The sequence below is a fragment of the Salmo trutta genome, chromosome 16, assembly GCF_901001165.1.
Source record: "Salmo trutta chromosome 16, fSalTru1.1, whole genome shotgun sequence".
NCBI lineage: Eukaryota > Metazoa > Chordata > Actinopteri > Salmoniformes > Salmonidae > Salmo > Salmo trutta.
In genome coordinates, this window is record NC_042972.1 from 49803181 (window position 1) to 49817804 (window position 14624).

General features: G+C 47.4%; 1 protein-coding gene across 3 annotated transcripts in view; it reads left to right on the forward strand.

The window, feature by feature from the left end:
* Nucleotides 1–14624, forward strand: part of LOC115150944 (voltage-dependent calcium channel subunit alpha-2/delta-2-like) — a 108636-nt gene that overhangs the window by 58029 nt on the left and 35983 nt on the right. For all 3 annotated transcript variants that reach the window (XM_029694797.1, XM_029694798.1, XM_029694800.1), the window contains 2 exons: nucleotides 3580–3711; nucleotides 4280–4337. In XM_029694797.1, coding sequence (XP_029550657.1) covers nucleotides 3580–3711; nucleotides 4280–4337 — 190 coding nt within the window. The remainder of the gene's footprint in view (nucleotides 1–3579; nucleotides 3712–4279; nucleotides 4338–14624) is intronic.

The following is a 14624-nucleotide window of genomic DNA, read 5'->3' on the forward strand; positions in this document are numbered from 1 at the left end:
TCTCTCTTGCCTCTCTCTCTCTTGCCTCTCTCTCTCTTGCCTCTCTCTCTCTCGCCTCTCTCTCTCTCTCTTGCCTCTCTCTCTCTTGCCTCTCTCTCTTTCTCTCTCTTGCCTCTCTCTCTCTTGCCTCTCTCTCTCTTGCCTCTCTCTCTTTCTCTCTCTTGCCTCTCTCTCCTCTTGCCTCTCTCTCTTTCTCTCGCTTGCCTCTCTCTCCTCTTGCCTCTCTCTCTTTCTCTCTCTTGCCTCTCTCTCTCTTGCCTCTCTCTCTCTTGCCTCTCTCTCTTTCTCTCTCTTGCCTCTCTCTCTCTTGCCTCTCTCTCTCTTGCCTCTCTCTCTTTCTCTCTCTTGCCTCTCTCTCCTCTTGCCTCTCTCTCGCTCCCTGTTTGTTCCTCTATTTATCTACATCTGTAAAATTCTCTCCAACCTGCTCTTTTCCTTTCATTCTTCTTTTTTAGTGGAATTTAGTGGAAAACATGTTGAGGCGCTCCCCTTGGTGACAAGAGCAATTTGGCTCTCATATGTTCCTCCCCTCCAGTCACTGGTTAGTGCTGGTGTGTATGTGTGTGCTCGAGTGCGTGCACGTGCTCATGTGTTACAAAGCAAGCGACGGCAGGCCTTTCACTAACAGCTAGCTTGTTTGAATTTTGAAGAGGTTCTATACAAAACATCCTCAGTTTAACTATCTAACTTTGACTTTGAATGTAATAGTTTCTGGGCAATTCAACAACGGAATGTTTCATTTTTAAACAAAAGAGTGTGAATACTAATGTTTGAATTAGTGCTCCAGCAAATGAGGCGTGTGAGTGGTGTTTAGAGGCCGCCGGGGTGGGGGGGCGAGGGCGGGGGTGGGGGCAGGTCGGGCCTCTTCTCTCTTCTCTCCCTCTCTCTAACCTGACAGCTCATCAGCAACTCGGCGCCGTAATTGAAAATCATGGGAAAAGTGGATAATGATCGTTTATTTGTGTGAAATTCAAACGAGAAGGGGAGAAAAGCTGGACTTGGAGGTTCAGGAGCTTATCTGGCTGTGGTTGGCTGAGTAATTAAATCAGGAAAGCCAGTGAAGTTCTCCTCAGCTCAGCGTCTCGTCCTGTTTCTCCTTTAATCAGGCGCCCATTAAACCTCTGATTGCGCGCCCCATCTTCTGACTCCAGCTCAGCTATTAAACAGGAAGTGAAAGCCTTTCTCTGTGGCAGCAGCTCAAGGGTGGGGGAAGGTGGTGGAGGGTGCGTTGGTGGGGTGGATGGCATTCGAGCAGGCACAGGATGCAAGGTGAGAGAGAAATAGCAGGACACGCAGGGTATTAATGGAAGGGGAGAGAGGGGGAGAGCGACATGCAGGTGAGGGAATATATGGATATCACTCTGCTTAACATTCAGCATATTTTCCAGTTCTGATTGAATGGGGGATGAATACGCTACATGGCCGAAAGTATGTGGACACCTGCTCGTCGAACATCTCATTCTAAAATGATGGGTATTAATATGGACTTGGTACCCCTTGCTGCTGTAACAGCTTAGACTCTTCTGCGAAGGCTTCCCACTCGATGTTGGAACATTGCTGCGGGGACTTTTCTTACTGCAAAATCTGACTTCAAAGTTTTTTTCTGTCTAGACAGACAGCAAATTCTGATACGCCATTATATATTCGGATCAAGTGGCTTGTTCTTGTGTCAGGAAACAAAATACCACATTAATCAGACTTGATTCCATTCAGCCACATGAGCATTAGTGGGGTCGGGCAGTGATGTTGGGCAATTAGGTTAGGCTCTCAGTCGGCGTTCCAATTCATCCCGAAGGTGTTTGATGGGGTTAAGGTCAGGGCTCTGTGCAGGCCAGTCAAGTTCTTCCACCCCGATCTCGACAAACCATTTCTGTATGGACCTCGCTTTGTACATGGGTACGTTGTCACGCTGAAACAGGAAAGGGCCTTCTCTAAACTGTTGCCACATAGTTGGAAGCACAGAATCATCTAGAATGTTATTATTGTATGCTGTAGAAGTAAGATTTCCCTTCACTGGAACTAACCCAACCATGAAAAACACTCCTCCTCCACCAAACTTTACAATTGGCACTATGCATTCGGGCAGGTAGCGTTCTCCTGGCTTCCGCCACACCCAGATTCGTCCGTCTGACTTCCAAATGGTGAAGCGTGATTCATCACTCCAGAGAACGAGTTTCCACTGTTCCAGAGTCCAATGGCGGCGAGCTTTACACCACTCCAGTCGGCGCTTGGGATTGCGCATTAGACTTGTGTGTGGCTGCTCGGCCATGGAAACCCATTTCATGAAGCTCCCGACGAACAGTAATCGTGCTGACGTTGCTTCCAGAGGCAGTTTGGAACTCGGTAGTGAGTGTTGCAACCGAGGACAGACGATTTTTACACGCTACGCGCTTCAGCATTTGGCGGTCCCGTTCTTTCATAAAGTACTACTGACCTGTGAGATATAGCTGTGACCTTAACTTAAACACACACACACACCCCAGAAGACACAAGCTGACCGGGAGTATGCAGATGTGAGCCACCTCTATTGTAATGTCAGCCATCTTCACTGCAGGCCACACACACACACACGCGCACACACACACACACACACACACACACACACACACACACACACACACACACACACACACACACACACACACACACACTGACAGTCAAGCTGTTTTGATGGTCTCTGTGGGGAAATAGCAGCAGCATAAATAGCACCATTGTTTTTCCTCTCTATTCAAATGCAGCATCGTCCAAACTGCTGTCTCCACATATTCAGTGACACATGACCTCGACCAATGTCAGGTGTGATTCCTCCACTGCTCTCCACCGTATAGATATCGTCCAGGTTACAGCGATGCCTGCTACACACTGCTGAGGACCACCTCCGGATCTGGGACAGCTGATTGCATATATACATTTTTATGGAGTCAGACCACACTGTCAGAGTGGACAAGGTTATTCAGCCCGAAGAGAGATTGTATTGTTTTGTGTTCACATTATCCTGACCTGGACACACAGTACAAGGGTAATTCCACGAAATGAGTGCATTTTTTTGCGTCCCTTTGATATTTGACGTAGAAATTGTAGAATTGTAGAATTTTAAAAGCCTGTTATATTTAATGAAGTGCCCTTTAATATAGAAAATTGAATACGTTTTAAATGAAAACTTGCTGAAGGGTCAAAAGTCACCATTTTGACATGTCCCTCTAAGCATCCTCTGTTACTTCTAGGAAGATTTGAAACCCAAAGTTTTCGCCATCACTGTAAAGCCCTATTTATTTTAAAGGTTTGACAAAGTCATTTCCAAAGATCATTATTTATTTAATGTGATTAGTGATTCATTTTACGGTAATAAAAAACCCTGTCCCTCGTTTTAAGGTCAACCCTGTTACGTGAACTGAACTCTCGTTTCAATACTGTCAACCTATTCCTTTGCAAATCTACATTTCTCAAGGAACATTAAACATCCAACAGTCACATAGCATCAAAACTATGTCGATTGGACTGTACTGTACCTCCGTGGCTGTGCTCATAGTGTCTCCTCTCATCTCCTCCCCCCTCCTCTCCTCTCCTCCTGCCCTGCAGCCCCAGTCATCCTCAATGAGCTGAACTGGACTCAGGCTCTGGAGAGAGTGTTTATTGATAACCGCCGGGAGGACAGCTCTCTACGCTGGCAGGTGTTCGGCAGCTCGACGGGGGTCACAAGATACTACCCAGGTAAGTCCTAGACCATTATGAATAAAGATATTATCAACGTTCACTATAACTATTGTATAGACATAGAGGTAAAAGAGATCAAGTTCTCCCGAGTGGCGCAGTGCTCTATGGCACTGCATCGCAGTGCTTGAGGCATCACTACAGCCCCGGGTTCAATCCCAGGCTGTGTCACAGCCGACCGTTGACCGTCGTCCGGGTTAGGGGAGGGTTTGGCCAGTCGGGTTTTCCTTTTCCCATCGCGCTCTAGCGACTCCTTGTGGCGGGCCGGGCGCCTGCAAGCTGACTCGGTCGCCAGCAGGACTGTGTTTCCTCCAACGCATTGGTGCAGCTGGTTTCCCGAGTTAAGCGAGCAGTGTCTCAAGAAGCAGTGCGGCTTGGCAGGGTCGTGTTTCGCATGACGCATGGCTCTTGACCTTCGCCTCTCCCGAGTCCGTAGGGGAGTTGCAGCGATGGGACAAGACTGTAACTACCAATTGGATACCACAAAATTAGGGGTAAAAATTAGAGATCAAGTTAAAAAAAAGAGATCAAGTTGCAGAATGATGTTTTGTATTCCTCCTTTTTCCAGCCACTCCTTGGAGAGCACCCAATAAGATTGACCTGTATGACGTGCGCAGACGACCATGGTGAGTACTGACGTCCATGTTCTGTTTTTTCCTCTTACATAGGATAGAGAGGCCCTACAGGTTTTCCATTCAGATGTTCTCCCACAAGGGGGTTAGCCTAAGGCCATTTACAAGTGATTGATCTACTATTTAGTTGCCTACAGAATCCTGCTTTATTATGGGATATTCTATTCAACCTCAGGACAATAATATTAGGAAAGCACATATTTGTTTAATATGAAAGGTTAAAATACTATTTTCTGCTCCCAATACACTTGTAACATCTCAATGAATTTGGGGAAAAAATGGTTTTATAAAGACATTTTATTGTCTATAGAATGCCACATATTCTAATTTCAAATATTAAAGCCCCAGATATCTTACATCTTTGTTAGAACCTTCTCCATGTATTGTGTTGTGAAATCCAATGTAACCAGTCCTTTATTGTGTTCTTGTAAGCTTTGGTCTATTATAGATGTTAGTCCCCCCCCAAGCTTAATAGAATAGTTCTCTCCTTTGTTTCAGGCCATTGAGGTTAAAGTATTATCTAACCCCTATTTATCTCAGTGAGTTACCAGAGAAAATACATTCTCTTCAACTACAAGGACCGCAGCCAAGTGGCAAATAAGATATGGAGTGGTACCATTGCTGTGTTGTATTAAGTGTTCACCTGCCATTTGGTTTGTGAATCCCTGCTGTGTGTCAGATCTTAGCCAGGGCCAGGGACTCACAGAGCACGGCAGTTTGAAGTTTTCGACAGCACCGAGTGTGTGAGGCCAAACAGCCCCCCTTTCCCCTACACCCTCACCCCTCCATCCTGCCTCTACCTGTCACTGTCACTTCAGCTCTGTTAAAGAGCTGCCTGTTGCCTGGTTGCAGATTAAAGCACACCGGACATAATCATGACAGCCACATTGATTAGAGTTGATGCTGCTTTCCATCCCTGGCTGTCTGCCTGTGTCCAGCTCCAGCATAGCTTGGTTGGCTGTTCAGGCCAGAGGTGATGGATGGGCCGGAGGGCAATGCACTGAGACAAACAGCAAACTCCCACTGTATACGATTAAAACACTCACAGTACACTCCAGATGTATCTGTCAGGTAAATCAGCGACGTATTTATACCAATATCAACAGAGTTTGCTTTATTACACACTCCCATTAACAAGCTATTACACGTACAGATATACGTTCTGTACACTCATAGGCCTACTCATATAAAACCAAGAAGCACTGATTCTGCTCAGAAGGTTAGAGTTGCGGTTAAAGATGTGTGAGAAGCCTGTGTTTAGCTGAACTCCAGGTTGTTTCCCAGCGTATCAGAATGAGGAAGTAATAAGGCTCTTCCTGACAGACTAATTAAGTTAACACTCTGGGAGAAAGTGTCCCTGCATTGCCTCTGCTCAGGCAGACATGGGCTTTCACACATTACCTGTGAAACACTGTAGACCTCCACATGAACACGACGCCGCCAATAATTGGGTTGTTTGTGTTAACAATGGGCTACAGTACGCCGCTGACAAGTTAAAAGGAGGATCATGTCTGTGTTTTCCTTTAGTGCCTTTGCTTCCAACAACTACACTGAGTGTACAAAACATTAGGAACATTCGTAATGTTGAGTTGCACCCCCTTATACCCTTAGAAAAGTCTCAATTTGTTGGGGCGTGGACACTACAAGGTGTCGAAAGCGTTCCACAGGGATGCTGGCCCATGTTGACTCCAATGCTTCCCACACTTGTGTCAAGTTGGCTGGATGTCCTTTGGGTGGTGGACCATTCTTGATACACACGGAAAACTGTTGAGCATGAAAAACCCAGGAGCGTTACAGTTCTTGACACACTCAAACCAGTGCGCCTGGCACCTACTACCATACCCCGTTCAAAGGCACTTAAATATTTTCTCTTGCCCATTCACCCTCTGAATGACACACATACACAATCCAAGTCTCAATTGTCTCAAGGCTTAAAAGTATTTTTTTAACCTGTCTCCTCCCCTTCATCTGCACTGATTGAATTGGATTTAACAGCTGACATCAATAAGGGATCATAGCTTTCACCTGGTCAGTCTATGTCATGGAAAGAGCAGGTGTTCCTAATGTTTTATACACTCAATGTATACGACAACCAATTTTAATTCCCTCACACAGGAGAAGAGTCTTCCTTGAGGCAGAGAGGAACGTGGATTTCAGAGAGGGAGATGGTTACATTTTTTATTTAACCTTCATTTAACTAAGCAAGTCAGTTAAGAACAAATTCTTATTTACAGTGACGGCCTACACCAGCCAAACCAGGACGATGCTGGGCCAATTGTGCGCCGCCCTATGGGACTCCCAATCACGGCCGGTTGTGATACAGCCTGGATTCAAACCAGGGCGTCTGTAGTGATGCCTCCAGCACTGAGATGCACTCGAGAGAGATGGAGAGATGGAGAGAGAGCTGAGAGGAGGGAAGGGAGTCTGGAAACAGAGGATGTGACAGGGGTAGACAGGGGTGGATGCTTTCCACTGAACAGCACCATGTCACCCCCTGGTCCTCCATGTTTGTCACTGTCATTGTTCCCATGCTTCTCTTCTCTGCCTGTTGGTCTCCGACTTTCCCTCCGTCCTCTCTGAAAGCTCCTGTGGCCTGTTGCCTAGCAACCTGTACCCATGCCGTGTTGAGTGGCGGGGCCGTGGCAGGGAGTGCCATGATGTGTCAGGTCATGCTTGTGTGATTATGGTCTAACATGCTGTCTTCGGTTGTGACACTCTCTGGAGGGGTCAGCCAATCGTAGGGGGCTAAAAGACCACCCACTGGGTTAGGTAAGCCAATCACGTGTTTGTTAGGGGACAGCAATAGATAAATAGACCTTTAAAGGGGAATGGAGGTAACACATGCATATGCACATACCCCCCCCCCACACACACACACACACACACACACACACACACACACACACTCGCCTGCACATGTGGATGCACAAACAAGAGTCCTCCCCCACAAACCCAACAGCCAACCCAGACACATCAACACTCCCTCATACTACTGAGCGATATGCAGCTAGATTGCAACCGCAGGAACATGCTTCATCCCTTACAAAAATAAACAGTCAAATTTACAGTTTCATGTGGGAAAATCGCATTTCCACATACAGCTGTTTTCACATGTATTAAATGAGATAATACCACATTTTCACGTGAGAAAAAAACATGTTTTCACCTCACATATGAATTGCAGTTGCACATGTGAAATATGCGGTTTCACATCTTAAAAACATTTTCTTGTGAATATGTCTTGTTTACATGTGGAATTGCAAGTTCACATGTGAAAATGAATCATGTGGAAATCAAAGAAAACATCTAAGAAAACTTGCAATTTCACATGTGGTGATGAAATGCTGTTATTCTCCTCACATGTGAAAAGGTTGTGTTAAGATGTTGCAGTATCAATGTTTCCACATATGGAATTGCAAATTCTTTACTGCCGTTCTGTGAAAAGGTAACTTAGCCTACCTGAGTATAATAATTCAAGTGCGTACAAAAATGATAATTCCTTATTTCTGAGCCAGCAATTGGGAGCGTTACTGCTGCAGGCGCATGCCTCTCTTCTTCATAAAGTGTCCAAAAAGTGTCCAAAAACCACCTGTTCTTTTCACGTGATTCTTTTCCTGTTTTTTGTTGTTGTTGTAAGGGACAACCCCGACACAGACACTAAGTCTGAAATGTGATTTTCAGGAGGAAATAAAAGGATGGCTTGTGTGCACAGTGTGTGGCCTAAAAGACCTTCACCTTTTACGGGAATGAGTTTAGGACTGGTTGACCTGTCCTTTAGATATGCCAGCTGGGGTGGTGTGTGTGTGTAAAGTGTTTAAAGTGTGTAATCCTTTGAGGAAATCGGGGAAAGGGAGAGGATGAGGCTGCGTAGCTCGGTGCCTCCACAGATGGGCTCCCTCCATCTGTCTGTCTGCTGCGCTCCCCCACTAACGGCCTCAGGAAAATGAATGGTCCAGTCAACACACTTAATTGTCTCCAATTGCTCTGACATTAATTATTAACATTCGTCCATTATAAAGTCTGTTAAGGAAGTCAAGGAAGAGAGGTGGAGAGAGAATGAGAGAGCGAGAGAGAGAGGGAGAGAAATATAGAGAGACAGGCATGGAGTCATGTTAGCCAAGCGTTGCAGGATCCCATTACCTTCCAGGTTCAGTACAGCGTGCAGGGCCATAACAGATATTGATTTCTCAGAAAAGTCAATCTACCTTCTCAGTAAATATTATGGCTTCTGGTCAATCCCAGCCAGGAGATGAGCCTTCCAAAATGCCGTGGCCCAAACGCCTGGAGCCCGTGTGCTTGCCTCCCTTCCTGCCTGCCTCTCCCATTCTCCTCACTCACTCCTCCTGTAGGGAGTGGGTTTGTCAAAGGGAAAAGCTTCTCTTTGACTGTAGCGTAAAGCGATAACCATGACTGTGGAGTCACAGTCGGAATGTTCGCCCTTCTCTTGTTCCATTGGAAATAGTGACCTTGGGCCCATAAGGCATGCAACTTAAGTAAGTAATTCAACTCCAAATCTGTAAATCCATCATAGTATAGTAGAAAACTTTATAGCTACTGTTGAATGTTTGAATGTTTGAATTCAAATGTCTTTCCATTTACTGATTTTATACATTTACCATAACATATAAATTATTTATAATATTTCGTACTATGGGCATAACCTGAAATATGGAAATGTGTCTCTTGGTATCAACCCCCTCAAATAATCAGCCAAAAGTAAAATAAATAGAAGGCAGACAACATCTCTTTCTCCTGCAGGCTCTCTGGGCCACATCCTCCTATATTTTTTATCTTAATTTAATCTTCATTCAGCAGCCACATCCACAGGAGCACTAAGAGAGCAGGAGTCCATAAAATAATAAGCCCATCATCACAACACACACACTGTTAATATTCACACATTCACAGGATGTGCATGCAAAACACTGCAACTCATAGATAGGTATATACATCTACGCTAAGTGTACGGGGCGGCAGGGTAGCCTAGTGGTTTGAGCGTCGGGCTAGTAACTGAAAGGTTGCAAGTTTGAAACCCCGAGCTGACGAGGTTCAAATCTTTCGTTCTGCCCCGGAACAAGGCAGTTAACCCACTGTTCCTAGGCTGAAATTGAAAATAAGAATTTGTTCTTAACTGACTTGCCTAGTTAAATAAAGGTATAAAAATATGGTGCAATGTATTCAGAGTGTACAAAACATTAACATTACCTGCTCTTTCCATGACATAGACCAGGTGAAAGCGATGATCCCTTATTGATGTCACTTGTTAAATCCACTTCAATCAGTGTAGATGAAGGGGAGGAGACAGGTTGAAGAAGGATTTTAAAGCCTTGATACAATTGAGATGTATGTACATTTACATTTAAGTCATTTAGCACATATGTATGTATGTATGTATGTATGTATCTATGTATGTCATTCAGAGGGTGAATGGGCAAGACAAAAGTGCCTTTGAACGGGGTATGGTAGAAGGTGCCAGGCGCACCGGTTTGTGTGTGTGAACTGCAACGCTGCTGGGCTTTTCACGCTCAACAGTTTCCCGTGTGTATCAAGAATGGTCCTCCACCCAAAGGACATCCAGCCAACTTGACACAACTGTGGGAAGCACTGGAGTCAACATAGGCCAGCATCCCTGTGGAACGCTTTCGATACCTTGTAGAGTCCATGCATGTCCATGCACTGAGGCTGTTCTGAGGACAAAAGGGGGTGCAACTCAATATTATGAAGGTGTTCCTAATGTTTCATACACTCAGTGTATATGTACATTCAGAAACACACACATACAGGTATTTATAGAAACTTGCACTCATGCACACCTACTCTCACAATCACACACACGCATACGCAGACGCCCACACACACACTTGATTCTAGAATAAGATTAACCTAGGCCATTTTAGTGTTTTATCATTGTGTATTATCTGGAATGTACGTAGATAATTCCCCCGATTCAAATGTAATGCACCCCACTCAGGGAAACGGGTCAGGGTACATAAACACAATCTTCTGAGAGTGTTAGCCCCCAGCACAGTTAATGTATTGATTTTACAGCGCCGCTCCGTGATAAAACTATTTCATGAATTCCAATGAGACTCTTTTACCAGGCTGCCACGAAGGGACAGAAATACAATCACTGCCATGCAGAATATGTCATTGTATTCTACTGGTTGCTTAATGTGTTCTTTTTAAGATGTTTTTTTTGCTGTTTTTTCGTTGTCGTTTAATGCCGTGCCTCTGCCTTGAGACCTGCCGCTGGAACAAATCATTTTGACTGTTTTATGTCGTCATATGTTTCATGTTATCACTAGTGTGTGACAAGTGTTTACTTTGATTTGCTCGTTAGCCTACAAGCTTTACTTACAACATTGGTCCAAACAGCCACTGTACCTCTGATGAAGTGCACACACAGACATCAGCCTACACTTATTCCTCATCGTGTGCACACTTAGGATACACAGTGGCTGTCGTTAAGGACTGTGGTGTTATTCGATTATGTAGAGTCATTTCCCTGTAACAACAGAGAGAGAGGTTCTGTGAGGGTGTGTGGCAGTGGCATGGCTGAATAGCTGGTGGCGGATGGTTATGTTGGGGCGGTGGGCAGGGACAGGCAGGGATGATGATGTTGGGGCGGTGGGCAGGGGCAGGCAGGGATGGTGTTGTTGGGGCGGTGGGCAGGGGCAGGCAGGGATGGTGTTGTTGGGGCGGTGGGCAGGGGCAGGCAGGGATGGTGTTGTTGGGGCGGTGGGCAGGGGCAGGCAGGGATGATGATGTTGGGGCGTTGGGCAGGGGCAGGCAGGGATGGTGTTGTTGGGGCGCTGGGCAGGGGCAGGCAGGGATGGTGTTGTTGGGGCGGTGGGCAGGGGCAGGCAGGGATGATGATGTTGGGGCGGTGGGCAGGGGCAGGCAGGGATGGTGTTGTTGGGGCGGTGGGCAGGGGCAGGCAGGGATGATGATGTTGGGGCGTTGGGCAGGGGCAGGCAGGGATGGTGTTGTTGGGGCACTGGGCAGGGGCAGGCAGGGATGGTGTTGTTGGGGCGGTGGGCAGGGGCAGGCAGGGATGATGATGTTGGGGCGGTGGGCAGGGGCAGGCAGGGATGGTGTTGTTGGGGCGGTGGGCAGGGGCAGGCAGGGATGGTGTTGTTGGGGCGGTGGGCAGGGGCAGGCAGGGATGGTGTTGTTGGGGCGGTGGGCAGGGGCAGGCAGGGATGGTGTTGGGGCGGTGGGCAGGGGCAGGCAGGGATGGTGTTGTTGGGGCGGTGGGCAGGGGCAGGCAGGGATGATGATGTTGGGGCGTTGGGGAGGGGCAGGCAGGGATGGTGTTGTTGGGGCGCTGGGCAGGGGCAGGCAGGGATGGTGTTGTTGGGGCGGTGGGCAGGGGCAGGCAGGGATGATGATGTTGGGGCGTTGGGCAGGGGCAGGCAGGGATGGGCGAGTGCCTGGGCTCGGTTCAGCACCAGCCAGGTCCATCTGCTCGTCACCTGGCTCTGGCACGCAGGAGACTGGGTAATGACAGGGAAAGAATGGCATCAGCGGGCAGGAGCCGAGAGTTAATTACAGAATGGAACCCATGCAGAAACAACACATCTGGATCCATGAGGCAAATATTGAGGATCAGATGCAGCAGACATATCACTATAAGCTTCAATCCATGATGTTTTATCACCATGGAACTACTATACATCAGGCTGGAGATGGAAATATCCCCTCAACTCCACTCCTGTCTTCCCCCCTCACTTGCTTGCTTGAAAGCAGAAATAAATACAATTCACTTTTAGGAATGGAGAGAGAGAGAGAGAGAGAGAGAGAGAGAGAGAGAGCGTACCACAGTCAGACGCAGCACGACAATCTATGGGAAGATCAGCCGTGGCAGCACTATAACTTCTGTCGCAAGTGATCCCACACCCACTCCAACCCCCCCGCGTCACACACTCAGCTTCTCTCCGTCTTCTGTTAAACTCCTCTTAAACCTCGTTGCAGCTGATCAATGCTGCCTCTCTCTTTAGACAAACCCCCAAGAGAAATAGTCTCTCTGGAAGTGACATTGTTTTCCCCCTGAGACATATGGGGAGCTAATGACAGCTCTGCATTTGACTGTGTGATGTGAGTGTGGGGCAACTGAGGTTGAACCGGTAATGGAAGTCGGCTGTGCCCCCTGTCATTAACATTTAGCCCATGAATAACTTCAGCCATATGAAAGCACTAGAGTCCACTGAGAGAATGAGACGAGTTAGAGGATTTAATGAAATCCTCCCGCCACTCAGTTGGTGCTACTCAGGTCTGAGGACCTTCACCAAAAGGGCCTTTCCTTGAATATCTGGGCTGAGCTTTCTCTGGTGCCCCGGTGTGGAGACGTGGTGCACATTCTGACTGAGTTTGGCGCCGCATCGATGACCACTTTCACAACTCCATCTAGCCACAGAATGAAGCCATCACTGCGTGCAGTCTAACTCTCTTCTCTCTCCCCCTTTCCCTCTCCCCGTGCACTCTCCCCGTGCGCTCTCTTTCTCAAATTAAGATTTCCGTAATTAAATTGATAAAAGTCATGCCAATACACTTCATGGTTCCAGACCTGATTTCAAATGCCACATAGTGGCGGAGAGCTGTGGAAATTCTACCTTTGATGTGGCGTTCTCTGTTATGAAAAATAATTGGATTTCCCCCCCCCCTCCCCCACACACCTCTGCCTATTCTGGGCATGCTCGGTTAATCGATCTCTCGAGTGAGTGTCGGCGGCGACGGTGCTGGTTGGCTGACCTGCTTGTGTTCTGTCCTGGGAGTTCAGAAGGGTTTCAGGAGAGTGAGGCCCCGGTTGTGTTTGAAGCTGGGATTCAGGGCCACGTCGGTGCTGAGGGACAGCAGTGGAACAGAGGTCAGGGGTCACTGTGGAGGCTGGAGTGGTGGCGCGGTGCCTGCCAGTGAAGTGATGGGCTGGGGTTTGTGGGAGCAGCAACAGTGAGGCCTACCAGGACTCAGTTCCTCTCTACCTCTGTATCGGCTTGGCCCGGCATAAGAAAAGCACCTAACTGGCCCACAGGCAGCTGGCCTGCCTCCACACACAGCGGAACCGCTGATAAAAAGCAGAAAGAGACGACTGATGATCGGTCTGCCTCTGCTTCGCTCGCGCCTCAGAATGCCAAACGAACTAAACGCTAACATTTGAAACCCCCGCCAAACTGACCTGGAGAAGGTCTGTAAACGTTACATCAATCTCTGCTCTGTTTGTGTCAGGTGTAATGTGATTTTAATTGCAGTTGGAAGGGAATGAGTGCATTCTAATTTGCCTCTATATGTCAGCCTCTATCAGCAGTGGACAGACGTTTGTGTTTGTGGCTTTTCCAGGACAACAAAGTGTCTAGCATCCTTGGTTCACATTGCCACTGTGTTTCTGCTCCCCCACAGACCCGCCCTGCACCATCATGACTGACACACACACGCACACACACACGCACGCATATCTGCCCTATTTTAGGAGTAGCTTTGCAACTGTAGCATAATGGTGTTAAGCAGCTTGTGTCTCGAGCTGACAAAGGGACCGGCAGAGTAAAGAATGTGTTTGACACCGGACTGGTGCGTCATTGAGGGACTAGAGAATCAGCAGTAGCTCATATTGTACTGGCAGACAGCGCTTAGCGCAGACTACCCAAAACACAGGTCAGCTCGGCTCAGCCTGCTTAGAAACATGACTGAAATCTGTTCAGACTACCCAAAACACAGGTCAGCTCGGCTCAGCCTGCTTAGAAACATGACTGAAATCTGTTCAGACTACCCAAAACACAGGTCAGCACGGCTCAGCCTGCTTAGAAACATGACTGAAATCTGTTCAGACTACCCAAAACACAGGTCAGCTCGGCTCAGCCTGCTTAGAAACATGACTGAAATCTGTTCAGACTACCCAAAACACAGGTCAGCTCGGCTCAGCCTGCTTAGAAACATGACTGAAATCTGTTCAGACTACCCAAAACACAGGTCAGCTCGGCTCAGGCTGCTTAGAAACATGACTGAAATCTGTTCAGACTACCCAAAACACAGGTCAGCTCGGCTCAGCCTGCTTAGAAACATGACTGAAATCTGTTCAGACTACCCAAAACACAGGTCAGCACGGCTCAGCCTGCTTAGAAACATGACTGAAATCTGTTCAGACTACCCAAAACACAGGTCAGCTCAGCCTGCTTAGAAACATGACTGAAATCTGTTCAGACTACCCAAAACACAGGTCAGCACGGCTCAGCCTGCTTAGAAACATGACTGAAATCTGTTCAGACTACCCAAAACACAGGTCAGCTC